This window comes from Vanacampus margaritifer, chromosome 5, assembly GCF_051991255.1.
Source record: "Vanacampus margaritifer isolate UIUO_Vmar chromosome 5, RoL_Vmar_1.0, whole genome shotgun sequence".
NCBI classification, from domain to species: Eukaryota; Metazoa; Chordata; class Actinopteri; order Syngnathiformes; family Syngnathidae; genus Vanacampus; species Vanacampus margaritifer.
In genome coordinates this window covers 9929318-9944198 of record NC_135436.1, presented here as the reverse complement: position 1 = coordinate 9944198, position 14881 = coordinate 9929318, and the positions used below count along the sequence as shown (strand labels likewise).

At 39.7% G+C, this 14881-nt stretch overlaps 1 protein-coding gene across 3 annotated transcripts in view; it reads right to left on the bottom strand.

Moving 5' to 3' along the window:
• Window positions 1-14881, bottom strand: part of LOC144052300 (chloride channel protein 2-like) — a 104227-nt gene that overhangs the window by 5808 nt on the left and 83538 nt on the right. For all 3 annotated transcript variants that reach the window (XM_077566233.1, XM_077566235.1, XM_077566234.1), the window contains 3 exons: window positions 7056-7094; window positions 5061-5165; window positions 1307-1393 (listed from right to left, as the gene is read on the bottom strand). In XM_077566233.1, coding sequence (XP_077422359.1) covers window positions 1307-1393; window positions 5061-5165; window positions 7056-7094 — 231 coding nt within the window. The remainder of the gene's footprint in view (window positions 1-1306; window positions 1394-5060; window positions 5166-7055; window positions 7095-14881) is intronic.

Sequence of the window (14881 nt, the reverse complement as noted above, 5' to 3'; positions counted from 1 at the left end):
AGTATAAAAGATCAACCAGGGCCATGTTGCAAAAAGCTGTTTCCCCCCACTGTTTTAAACAGATTTGTGAATAATGATGAAACTTAGCTATATTCTAATGCTAATTGCTGCAAAAACCGATAGAAGTATACAATTTTTTCCTGATGAAAGAAGAGACTCTAATGTTTCTTTTGGTAGGTTCCATTTTTTTATAGCAATAGAACACAATATTCTGTGGGCCTTGCAAAATCGGTCAAAATCCAGTAAAACAGCCGGGAGTGAAGGGGGTTCCTTCAGAGAAAATGGCTGAGTGAATGAGTTAATGATGCTTCATTGGAGCCTCACTATTCACAGGTGATAGGGACCGGGCTGGTCTGCAAATAGCAAACATCCGCATACAATTATATAATTATAATTGAAATGCATTATGATGGGTTTTTGGTGCGATTTGTTTGGGATAGGTGCCTTTCTCCAAACTGAGTTTCAATGGATTAATGAGCGGAGCCAGTTCGATTGGCCGGGAGTTCTTCATTTCTGCCGTCTCACTCGCTGTGTTCCTTACCACAATAGAGCCCTCGTGCATTTTTCATATCAAACGCATGAAAAATAAAAACAAAACAAAAAACTGTTAAAAATGATATTCATATTGAAAAAAAAAAAAAATCTACACATATGCCAATACATGGGTACCGAACCATGAGCATACTGTATTTGTGATTTCTCATTTTATCATTTGTTTAGCACTGCATGTATGTAACTTGACTGTCGGAGGTTTTGCATTTTACTGATAACAGCCAATGAGCCCCTCCCAATTATGAACATGTGAACAAAAGCATGTCTCCACTCCAATGTGGACAGAGCAGTGATATAACAGCATGTCTGTGTGACACAGTGTCAGGCTGGGAGAGCCTGGGCTTTATCTGCTTTGGACGGGCTATTGTCTGCTGGTGCAACGCAGAACAAAAACACCTAAATGTCGCGGACAAATAGCGCTGCACTTAGCTAACAATCCTCTCTCCACTTTCTGGACAATTCACAAAGAGTGTGAGGTGGGGTGGAGGAAATTAGTGAGGGAGGGTGTGCAGACTGACAGAAAATGGACATTTCAAGGAGATGGCAGTATCAGGAAGCCTTTTGTTTGTCACTTTACATAACAAGTAGAAGGAGGAGTCTGTCATTTTGACTGAAGAGTGTGTGCGCCTGTGATTTTGCAATTATGAAACTCATATGCATTGTGCTGGTTAGTGATGGCAGTCACGACTTTTAGCACAAAGGAATGTAAAGTTTGATTGAAAAAACAAGGAATAAGAGGTAACAATGTTCTTACCTCTTTAAGGGAAACCACCCCAATGAGACGTCCAATACTCGTGACGTAGGCGTGGTCCAGGCCCAGCAGGGAGAAGATGGTGTGTGTCTGGAAGGAATACAGCAGCAGACATGAGAAAAGCGGCACAGCAGGCACATTTTTAGTGCAAATACAATCTTTTAAATTTTATTACGATGACAGCATTGTCTAAAATGATTCTCGTTCACAACAGGCTGCAGAAGAAGCCGAAAATAACTTTTTGTTCCAAAATGTTTTCATTTCAGACCTCCGCAGACAGTAGAAGCTTTTAATAAAGGACTCAAAACCTTCCTTTAAAAAAAAGCTTTTCTAGGCTGATTTTTTTTTTTTAATTTTATTTAAATTGATCACGACCCTTGTGAGGACAAACGGTTCTGGTAATGGATGGATGGATGTTTTTTTTAACCTCCTGTGTGCTTCCATTGATTTTATTGTTGCCTGCCCTGCAGAAACAGTTGGGTAAAAACAACAACCCAATTATGGGTCAAAAAGGGACCGACCGCTACTTGAGTCATTTTGTCCCAATTTTTATTTAAAAATTTTCGTATTAAAACAATCACATTTTTGCATTGCTTTGTCAACAACAACAACAAAACCCAGCAGTCAGCCCCTTTTTTACACACAACGGTTATTTTTTCAACAACCTATTTTTGGGGGTAAAACCTCAGGTGTGAATAGTCCTATTTGAAAAAAAGCCATCAACTCCAAAGTTGGAGCCATTCAAATAAAATCTCAACAAAATTGGATCACTTCAGCGTGTCAGATATTGTGTTTCACGCAGCCAATTTAAAGACCGAGACAGTTCTAAGCCAACCATGAATCAGGAAAGGTTATCGGTGAAAGATCAAACAATGCACTCAAAACAAAACAATAACGGAATCGGAATGAGTATTAGCTAAAATGATTTAAAATGGAGATGTCTACTGACGCTTAAACACCGAAGCGATATAAACAGCCAAATGCCTTCTCCCTTTCCTTTATGCTACTTAGCAAACATCTGCTACATAGCAAACATCTGGTAAGAGGCAAGGCGACAGCTGCTCTTTAATGTTAGGAACATCCTCCAACAGTAAAACCGAAACACTGCTTGTCAAATTGTGGGACCACCGACTAACATTCATAGTAATAGAAGACTACGGGGGTGTACGGTACGCTTTAAAAAAACAACAAAAACAAATGATTTGCAGAACATAGGAGGCTGAAATACTGTCATCGTTGTCAGAGCACTCAATAAAGACATGATTGACATTAGTGAATTAAAGAGGACCTCAGCGCTCATAAAATATGAGTAATAAAAAATATGATTGCGATTGGGTCAGACATGTAAGGTTTTCTATTGGCAAAATGTTCTAGTATCCAATGCCAGAAATGTGACCGCAGCCAGTTACCTACATCGAATACCGCTTTGATCCAGTTTTGAAAACTTGCTTACGCAAGCCTGTTTTTCACTTCCAAACTCTGACTTATTAGTGCTGCATTTGCTGAAGCAAATATTTTGCTTTCCCACGAGGATCATTAAAGTTGCATTTAATCTTCCCCTCACTGCAGGCTCTTGCATACATCCTGCTGAAAGCAATAGAGAGAGCACGAGGTCAAAAACTTTACTGGCAGATCAGATAGGTTGCTGGTCTGATGATGCTGTTCCTTCCACATCTTTTTAGTGCTTAATTGCACTTTCTGTTGAAGCAGAGGAGGCATTTGGGGATACTTGAACTAGATCCCACTGTGTTGTTAAGTAAATGGTGGCTCTGGCTGTTGCTTTCAAGCCTGGGCCAAGCATATGTAACTGCTTTCCCATCAGAGAATATACTGTTGTGTATACTCAATGATATTTTGTATTTTTTTATGGGGGTGACAGTAGCTCACTCTACAATCATACAGCACCGAATGGTCATAGGTTATAAAACTACTGAACCTGTGACTTAGTTTAGAAATGCTATTCTCATTCCAGAGCATTGTCAAGGTGCTATTTCAAGCACCAAAGACCCAAAATGTTCAGAGTCAGCTTTTCTGTCCCTTGCCTTCTTGTGACATTTGTTGTCACATGTAGAGTGATGTTTGTTGGCTGCACGTGAAAAAAACTTATTTATATGTTTTTATGGTTGTTGTTGTTTTAAATGCTAGAGCAACCAGAAGGCATGAATGCGTGGTTTAAAGCAATGGTAAGTGGCAGCAGAGTATAAAAGATCAGCCAAGGTCATGTTGCAACAAGCTCTTTTTGCCAGTGTTTAACAGGAATGTGAATAATGATGAAACTTAATTTCAAAATACAGTAAAAGAAGGGGGTTGCTTCCGTGAAAATGTCTGTGATTGAATGAGTTCATCTAGTGTAGTGATAACCAATGGTATGTTCAAACTTACAAATTCACAAATGTAGATGAATTAAAACAACTTACCCCGTGTAAATATATATTTTTTCAAGTCAAGAAGCTACTGTATTATGACTGCAGTAACTTTACAATAGTTTCTATGGAAGAAAGACAAGTTTGTAATCTGCTCAGCATCGCCTCTGTGTCAGCAAATAAGCTACATTCACTACACATATCCTTATCATTAAATGAGGTTGAGGACACACAAAGCAAAGTGACAAACTAAGCAAGCCAAAGGAAGGAAAAGAAAAATACGCCATAAGAGAGAGAGAGAAAAAAAAGTTGGCTTGCTGCAGAAAGGTCAAAAAGGAGAACAGCGAATGCCACAAGTACAATATCAACAGTGCATAAAGAGCATAACCATGCATGTCTGTAAACAGCATTGGAAGTTGTACTGGACCGTATTTATTATGCTGAAGGAGATTGTGTGTGTGGTGTTAGCTTTTAGGAGTGTGCAGTAGAGGGAGGAGATGGATAGCATGCGGGATCGCTCTCTTAAATGTTTAAAAGGTATCAACCCAGCACACAGACAACAAAGGACAGAGAGAAGGTAGTATTCTGAATGGAGGACATTAGATACTGCCACAGCTGCAACCCACAAATAATTAGCAGGTGGCATGTTTGGAAACACTACATGATCGTGTGTGCACGTTTTGAAAGAGTGTTTTCTACAGCACACTGCAAAGAAAACACAATCAACCCAAGCAACATGTTACATCAAACAGCTAACTAAAGTCAGGATGAATGTAAAGGATTTGAAAAATACTGAGACAATTTATGTTCTGGAGAAAAAAATTAAGATTTTATTTTTTGGGCCATACCGCCCAGCCCTAGTAACAAGCCGACGGAGGGACCAGGCCCCTTAATTCATTTGCTCCATTGTAAATATTACCAGTGTCCCAAGAAAGTATTTATACGTTTATGTTTTTTTTTTTTTTATGCTAGAGCATACAGAAGGCTTTGATGCAGCCTCTGAACTGAAGAAAATAGTTGAAGAATGTTGCAAAAAGCTCTTTCCCCTTCTAGATATTCACAGATTTGTGAATAATGATGAAACTTGGCTATATTCTAATGCTAATTGCTGCAAAAAAGAAACAGACAAAAATATTTTTTTTCCCTTATGAAAGAAGAGACTCTAATCTTTCCTTTGGTAGGTTACATGTTAATAGCAACAGAAAACAATATTCTGTGGACCTTGCAATATCAGTCAAAATCCAGTAAAACAGCCGGGAACGAAGGGGGTTGCTTCAGTGAAAATGGCTGGGAGTGAATGAGTTAATATGTTGTCATTTCGATTTCGGTTTTCAGTCACTACCTGAATGCAGCTCTAATAGCTCACAGTGGAATAATTGTAATTAGAACCAGACCTTATGTAGTGATGTGCGCTCCACCAGCTGGAATGGGGCAGGGTCGATCTTGCAATTGTTAAAGTTGACCTGCTCATCGAGCTGCATCTCTTCCCACTCCGCAATCTACAAAACACGCACACGCAAGAAAAAATAGTCTAAGTTAAATAAGAACAAAGTTCATTACAAATGAGATCAAACATTTGGTATGCTGAATGTCAGATTTTAAAGTGTTTCTTTTTGGTTTTACTCTATATGGGATAGTAAAGAGAGAACATGAAGTCGAGTTTTATTCGGCTTTCAAGATTGTAAACTGCTTTGAGGTAGTATATGAAATTAGAAGTAGCAATTTTCTAATTTACTTGAAAGTGAGCAGACATTGTTATGTAGTTTGTAGAGTAGCCCCTGCTGGCCTTTAAAAAGGTGACACTTAAAGACACATTTAGATTCTGAGCTATAAACCTGGAGCAAAAGCACTCTTGAAAGATGCTCTAAGGAGCTCCCGCTTTTATGTGTGCCGTCAGTCACCACACAGAAGGCATACAAATGATTCTTTAGCACCTCCTAAAAATCTTCTCCCTCTGATCGCCAATCACTGGAGAGAACCACACTGGAGTGGTCTCTTAATCATAACTGCCCAGTGAGGGAGGTGAAGTGATGATGCAGCAGCAGCAGTGAGGACAACACGCCGGTGACTTGTAGAGGTGGACAAATTAATGAATCTGAGCTCACCATTCAGTGTGAATGGGAGACGTTGCGCTTTGAGTGTTACTCGCCAAAAATGTCAAAGCTTCAATATTTCATCCTTCTTGCCTTCTGCCGCCAGCTCCCATTCACACTCTAAAAACAGTTGGGTCAAAAATAACCCTAATTGGGTCAAAAAGGGACCAACTCAACTTTTTATTTGTTTTACCCAAAAATTGGGCTGCGTTGTGGATTATTAATTAATTAAATATTTTCTTTACTACCTTTTTGGGCTAAAAATTCAAAAAGTTGGGTCAGTTCAGTTTTCACCCAATTCAATGTTTGTTTTGTGGGTTATTCATTTGACAACTGTTTGGGTAAAAAAAGTTGGGTCAGTTCATATTTGACCAAATTCAGTGGGGTGTTCAATTAGGCCTAACGGTTGGGTCAAACAAATTAACCACAAAAGAAGCCCCCCCCCCCCCCCCCCAAAAAAAAAGATTGGATGATTGGAAAAGGATTATTAATTTGTTGGCCCATTTTTTTAACTAATTTGGTTTATTTCTGACCCAACCGTTTTTAAAGTGCATATTGGATGGAGAGCAAGGTGTCAATTCATTTGGCTGTTTGTCCGAGTCACTGACGCACAACCCTCACACTACGGTGTCCGATGCCCACTGGCACTGCAGCTGGAGATCTCTTATTCAAATGATGAATAGGTCCAACAAGCAACAAAATTGTAACTATTGTTGTATAACACAATAATGTGCAATGTATTGTATACACTGTACTTATGTCTTGATGGCCGAGTCTGCTCAATTAAAGCCAGAAATTGATTTTAGTCTGTGTGAAAGCTCTGCGCATTTGATAGGCTGTCATTTGCGACAGCGCGCCGCCACAGCATGAAACAGTAATTCATACTTTGGATTGCCACAAAACCTGTGGCCGAGGCTCGCACTCACGAAATCTAAGGGCAGAAACCCGCACGCTGCAGTGTAGGCTTGCACAGTTCAGGTGATCCGGCGCCATATGATCGGTGCCCGTTTGTAATGGAAAAGCAACGGGGACCAGGCCAAGCCAGGCCGGTGCTGTGTGGGCCGTTCTGGAACGTGTAATGTAAAAGCGGCTGGCTGCTCTCCAAAGCAACTTTCACAGTTAAATTAGACAGCGGGCACAAGCGCCATCCATTTTCTTATCTGGAGAGATGAAACCGTACATAGAGCCAAACGGTAAGCAGGGCAGTTTTGCGTTAGTGTCTGATTCTCTGCATCGCCTCCACAAAGGAAAATAGAATCACTCCCATCTGGTCGGGGTTTTAGACTGTGGTCTTACCTCTCTGATCGTCATATCATCTTCCACATCGCTGTGGTCCTGTAGATGCAAAAGACAGAAAAAACCTTGGTAAGACTACATATTCCATTCACTTGATTACGTTGTAATTTGAAGGAAGAATGTTGTCAGTATGATATGATGTATGACATCTGGCTGCCTATTTGTTCTACTTTGAAACTATCATTTCAGCAAGTGGAATGACACATTACAGACATGTTCACCCATGCATCACATCATGAGCGTTACAATGCACGCCTGTCCTCCGACAGGTGGACAGGAATAGAATGGAGAGACTACAGTGCATTTCATGAGCGAGGGAGTATGATGCATGAGATTTTGTAGCAGATGATCATTATAATGATGGATTGTCACCACCCTCAGAGCCTCCGGCTGATAAATTCCGAGTCGACTTTGCCAATGCTGTTTGACAAGCTGGAAATGCACAAGCGACCCTCTTCCTTGAAGAAAATACTGAGAATGCAGTGTGTGTTAAGTAATGTGCTGGCGAACGGGCATTTATTTGCTCTGAATTTAATATGTGTGTTGAGGAAATATGGGAGGGAAAAGTAAGCATAACCCTGGGGCTGATGGAAGCCTCAGCTCATTTATCCTCATCGCTGCAGTGGACGACCTGTTGGTAACCTTAGCAACTCCAGCCCTGGGGTAGAAAGAGGTGCTCGACTGTAGCATTATGCAAGCAGAGGGCAGTTGTGCCTGCAGTTGATGAGACCACGCGAACGCGCACACACTTCATTTCTGCTGTCTCACTGATCACGCTGTCACACAAGGCCACACTGAATGTCACAATGACAGTTTTCACAAGGCAACAGATAAAGATTGGTAACATGTTTACAGATCAGTCAGACAGGGTGAGAAAGATGCATACTGCACACTTTTCAGAGATTTCAAACAGACAAAAAAAAGTGTAAAATACATTAATAGTTAAAGCTGACTCAACAAGCACAGACTGCCACACATTCTTTTGAACAAGTCCATGGTGACCTGACCTCACAAATGTGAAGAATCAGCGAGAGAAAAAAACCCCTCCTATAGTCACATTTCATAAGATTGGAAGCTGTTGCTGCTCCATTTGGATTTCAAATTGAAAGTCATAAACGACGTTGTAGATGTCATACGTGGGTGTAACGATAGGTGTCCACTGTCTATGTACAGACGCTCCCCTACTTACGAACATTCGAGTTGCGAACAACGGTACATACGAACATTTCTGCGCGTACAGTATGTCGAAAAATGTTTGGAAAGAAATGCTGTAAGTTAGATTTTGTATTGCGCGTAGTGCTTCTTTCCGCCGCTAATACCGACGATTGGCGCTGTGAGAGCTCATTGGAGGCTGAGCAACGTGGCGAGGAGGAGGAGGAAGAAGAAACGCCGGTGCCCATGGAGAAGGAAATAACTTTTGAAGCCGATTCCAGCGACGACGAAGAATCTCTCATGATATAAAATCCTCCTCTTCCTCCTCCTCCATCATCCCCTTAAGCATCGAGTACATCTTCCAAAAGTAAGTTAAACTTCATTTTATTTATCTTATTACGTACATGTACTGTACATACTGTGTGTGTGTGTGTCTTTCGCTCTCTCTCTCTAACATACGTAGTACAGTACTGTACGTATTCTCTCCATTTTATTAAGTTTTTTTCAGTACAAACCAATGCAGGTTACTTGTACAAGCCTTAAACATACTTATATAAACCTTCAATATACTTATATAGGCTTTAAACATAAATTATAATACAAAATATAGCACTGAAGCAACTTACGAACAAATTCACCTTACGAACGATCGTCCGGAACGTAACTCGTTCGTAAGGTGGGGAACGTCTGTATTGCACTATAAGAATGTTAGGAGCGGATGCATGTAAATATTTACTCAATGTATGAAAAGTGAATTCAAAGTGTAGACTAAATAAGCATCTGAGTATATACACACATGAGCAGCAGAGTGCTGACAAAAGACCAAAGTGTTTGCTATGCTGTTCCTCTGAACAGATAAAGATTAGAAGACCGCCTCGTTCTTTCATTGCCTCCCTCCTTCTCTCCATCCTGCACTCGTCAGCTATCCATCATTACAGCCAGACACAATCCTCCAATTAGTTGCACCTATATAAGGCTGGGTTAGCAAGGGAAACACACGCACGCACGCACACACTTAAGCGCAAGCAGTAAAGTTAATAAGTATGTAAGGTTTACACATTTGAGTCCCTTTTTTCTTCCGTCACTGGCAGTAGAAGGTAAAAATGCACGATCAACAAGTGAATCTAATACAAAGTGAACAATATAGTGCTACTTAAAACGACACACACAAAAATGTGGAATAAATTGAAATGCTGATAATGACAGTCACAAAGAACAATGGAAACAGAAAAAGTAGTTTCATGGTGTAAGATTACGTAATGCACATCACCCACCAAAATTGCATTTAAGTAGCAAACAACACAAGATAGAGGCACTTACTGTATAATATAATTAGATTACAACCACAAAAAAGGATTTTTTAACTTCGACAGCTAGAATTCAATTAGTGCAAGCATTCCTTTTTTGAACATGCCGAGAAGTGGTTCCTTGGTCATGTTGCTTTGCAGGGAATGTGAAATTTTTGTTTAAATGGATCAACAATTCCACTTATCAGTTCAACAAGCCAGAGAATCAATTCAAATGATTGAAAATGTATTTTTACTACAACAAATTATTTTTATCTCATGAAAGGAAACAACTTATGTAAAATTGCCAGTCCTCGTCTTTGTTGTCTGAATAGCGGTTTAAATTGTTAAAGTAATAAAAAAAGACATTCCAAAGTTTCTCCCTCATGCTCATGCGTCTAGTAATGATGTTTCTCGAAGCAACTGCCAGATACTAAATGGTGCAAGAGGGGAACATTACAACAGTAATCACATGCAGGCAATTAACTGCTGATTTTCCTGCTACTAATGATAACTTCTTTGCTCATCGCTTACAAATTCTATTACTGCCTTACCACCACATCTGATTAGGAGGCAGGCTTTAACACTATTGTTAATGGCTTTCTAGTTAATACAATGGTCTGGAGAAGGATAATGTGCAGTTCTTTTCTACGTCATCCATTCTCTAATATTCTTAATTCTTCAAGACGGAGATACAAACCACTGCTACGGTGCCAACACTAGATGATGATAGTATTTCTTTTAGAATTATTTTATCGAACTTTGGAAGTTTGTTTTGGATTTTGTTCAAATGGTACAATTAAGTTTATTGCCCTTCCAAATCTTAGGTATCTAGCGTGCATTCAACTGACAAATAGAAGGCTCAATTTATGTGGATAAAAATGAAGGAATCATTTATTAGTCATTTTTCAAAAATGGACACAAAATTGACATTTAAAACATCTGCTTTTGCTCCCACTGAATGTCAAAAGCACCCAGATCTGTATTTGGCCTCAACAGTTGGATTGGTCCAGATGTTACAACCACTTAACTCATGTTCTCCGTCTGTCTCTCAATGAGGAATCCACTAGCCTTTTTTATTATTATTTTATTTATAAATGTAGTGTAATGATGGGTCAAGGTGTCAGTTTATCTGTTAATTTGACCACAGAAAATAATCTACCCATGCGCCAGGCGTGGACAAACTGTTGTGCTCAAATGCCACATTGGATTATTAAACAGACTGATAAAACAGGTTATTCAGGGACGAGGTATTTAAAAAGGAAAACAAAGAAACATATTAAATATTTAATTTTAAAGAACATGTAAATGTATATGTCAACATATTTTATCTTGTTTTTTTGGCAAACCAATTATTTAAGGAGATAAATTAATTCAAAAAGGGGCTCAGTGGTCGAGTGGCCGTCTCCCATGCATCCGTGAGGTTGTGAGTTTGATCCTCAACCCTGGTGACCATGTCGAAGTGTCCTTGAGCAAGACACCGAATCCGATTTACTCCCAGTGGACCTGGTAGTGCCTTGCATTGCAGCAACCGACCACTGGTGTATAAATGTGTGTGTGTGTGTGTGTGTGTGTGAATGGGTGAATGTGAGGCTTCAATTGTAAAGCGCTTTGGGCACCATATGGTGTAGTTAAAGTGTGATATAAAAAGCAGTTCATTTACCATTTAACAAATATGGCATTACTCGTAGTCCGGATTAAAGAATGGATCAGGCAGTCGTATTTGCCCCTCAACCATACCTTGCACACCCTTGATTTAACCTATTGAACAGTAGTGTTTTAAAATGAGGTTAGCCCGAAACAAAGGCTGAGTTTAGACAGCCAGCCAAAAACTAATTTTTAGCCAATCCAGATTGAAACAAAATGGCTCTTTTGTAGTCTGAACAGTCATAAAGCACATGAAATCTAAATTTTGTGTGATGGATTGAAACCACAAGACGTAGTTTCATATCCGATTTGGGCCGGAGGAGTCTCATTTTGAATAGCTCTAAAACACACAGATCGATTGTTTGAATATGCGTGCAAAAACACAATGCGTCAGCGGTGTCAATATCCCATCGGTTCGCTGTCCGACTGGTTCCATGAATGCTACGAAAGTCAAACGCCTGGATGGCTCCGCTGCACCGTCTCGTGTGCGCAACCGGAAATACAGTAACAGTTATGTTACTTACTCGAGCGCTTCTAGCGGTCCTGCTACCTGTCAGTTCCAAAAAATACTAATAATACATTTTTTTTTTTTTTAAAGACTTAACGTGCCTGCGAGGAAGCTGTCCGTTCGACGTCGTTGCTACAGCAACCTGTTGATGGGTCAATAATGTGGCACATCTGAACAGGACCAGATCGGATTTGGACACTTGCTAAAATCAGTGTGGATAGTCAGCCCTAAAAATCGGATTTAAGGAGGAATCTGATTGGAATCAGATGTGCCTGCTGTCTGAATGCAGTCAGAATAAATCAATGTCAATAGTAAATTTAGGGTGTATTCAGACCAGAAAAGTCCTTTAGTACGCTTGTTTGGTCCGGACTAAAAGCGGATTTTTTTTTGTTTGTTTTGTACGGTTCATATTCACACTGTGCGTTTTGCAAGTGGACTATATTCCGTAATCACGTCGACCCGTGTGATGATCTGTGCTCCCATTGGACAAAATTGACGCATAAACGCATAACCAATCAAAAAGTCACATATGTCCTGCAGTTGGAGTGGATCAGCCGTGGTTTCTATTCAGACTGCGAAGCGAACCGCAGCGAGTGTGTTTGGAAGCGGACTGAGACCACCTAAAAGATGAGGTCTCGGTTCATTTGTGTGTACTCAGACCTTCATAAAAGGTCCGGAACAGCGTGGGAAACAAACCCTGGTCCGTTTAAAGCGGACCAAACAGTGCAGGTGTGAATACACCCTAAGTTACAGTATATAAAAAAAATTCTAGTACTGTTCTGCAGGATCTGGTTAGCCTATAAGAAATCAAATCCATTTACATCCATCTTCATATTGTTTGTTTCCTTAACTGGATACAACCTGCCTGTTTGGGACAAAATTTTAATTGATTTTTTTTAGGGATGCACGATGTCAGTGGCCCATAATTATCGGCAATTATAGACCAATTTGACGTCATACAGACAAACCAGATAATTAAGATATTGGCCGATAAATATAGGCAATTATTGACTAATTTGACGGCCTACAGATAAACCAGATAGTAAAGAAATCCGACGATAATAATAGACATGCCACGTTGGTCCATCTGTTGTGGTTGTTGCTCAAGTTGTTCCTAACTCCTCAACCCCTCCCCTCTCCTATGGTAGTGTTGTATATTTGTGACGTCATAATGCGCGTAACTTCGTGTTCACAGAAGATGTATCATGGCGATATGGCAGTCGCCAGTGTGGGCTTTCTTTACCGTTTCTCCCCAAAATGTTACTCTCACTGTTTTTTTATTGCATTTTTAAAACATGACTGTTTTGTTTTGTCAAACTCAAAATAAGTTACTGGTTGTCTTTGAAGCAGAGATATCAATAAAATTAAGCTTCATTGTGTTTTACACAATGTATCTGTACATGTTAGACTTATAATAGGACTCAAAAGTATATTTGTATTCAAGTTAGCTTTGCAAACAATTATCGGCTTACTTATCGGTAATCAACATCGGCACTTTCTAAGTGATTGGTTTATCAGTATCGGTTGAAAATAGCATTATCGTGCATTCCCTAGTTTTTTTTCCCTTTTAGAGCAGATATATAATGAGGTTCATCGCAAAAGCTTAGATCATTTTCTTGATTTTTGTCTCTGGGTAATAATAAATGCAGTGATGTGTGAAACAGTCATTTTTAAAGTGGAAAGCTATTTCAAGTGTCAAAAGGACACAATTAAACCCATTGTTTCTTTTTGTGCAAGTGTCAATTCAACATGTTTAAGCCAAGTAATAAAAAGATGCATATTGCCTTGAGATTGACAAAAGACGGCATAAGAAATGAAAAAGAAACTACAGCAAACAAACAAACAAACAAACCAAAAAACTGAGCCCACAAGCCATCATAAATAAAGCATGACGGCAATATGAAAACTCAAGAAGGGGAAAAAATAATAATGAGAAAACAGACAGAGGCTGGGCGGCATCATTTCTCTGAAACAGACTACTGATGTCATTTACTCTGCATCAATATTTCACAAGCAAGATAGAGGGAGTGGAGGAGGCGGGATGGAGGTGTGAAGGCTTTTGAAAAGTCATAAAGATGGACGAAGAGTGTGAAGCAAAGACGCACCCAGATTCCCAAACAAACAACGAGACAATAGAGGAACTGTGAGGGACTAACTTGATTTGAGGGGAAAACAGAAGGTTGGAAAATATGTTTGTATAAACTCATCCATATTCTTGACAGGGCCACATGACATTAGAAAAATTCAGAGCAAAGGCTGTTATCAGCACCACCTTTTGACCATATTAAGAAAAGCTGGTTATAATGAGATACAGGCCCACAGCCCGATGAAATGCACCCACACACTGGCGCCACAAAGCTCTCTTACGTATGACTTTACTGTCAAGCTGCAGTGACTCATATGCTTCAAGGCCCACTTAACACATCCAAAAATGAACTCATGTGATTTCTCTGCACTGACCACACTGTGTGCCTGTAATTGGTATTCTCGATACATTGTTGGGACTGTTTCTTATTTTTAACCATCAGTGGCAGATAACTGTCCAAGAATGAAAACAAAAATATGTATTCATTTTACTTTAAAATAGCACCAATAGAACCACATTGGCATATTGTGTTATTGTAACCACGGCTTGTTAAAGAAGTAATATGAAAAGCTTGAGCAACTCCAAATTCAAGGTAAAACTAATAAATTAATATAACACTATCTTGAATGCTTGCTAACAAATGAAAGTCACAACTTAGTTTCTAATAAAGAAGTACATTACTGTTGCACTTTGATTTTATTTAGAAAATGCAATTACTACTGTACAGAATATGTGACAGTGGTGCCTGGAGATACAACTTTCTCGATATGCGAGCCATTACTTGAGCGATTTTGGTCTGACACAATTTTACGATACGAGTGTGCTTCATACCCCCACCACTAGAGGGCAGCAACAAACGTCACAACATCTGGCCAGCATCAATTCATCCTGTTTTCATTCTACTGGAAGTACAATGTCAGCTGAGTTTGGGAGAAAGTAAAGGTAGATCCTGGACTGGTCGTAAGTCAATCACAGCGCACACATAGAAAACCATTTGCACCTACGGACAGTTGGTATTTTGCTTCTCTTGATCTAATTCCACATGATTTAGGAAATTGGGAGGAGACCGAACTACCCGCAACGGAAGAAGATGCGAACTCTACACAAGAAGGCTGGAACGGATTGTGAACCTCAAACCTGTGAGCCA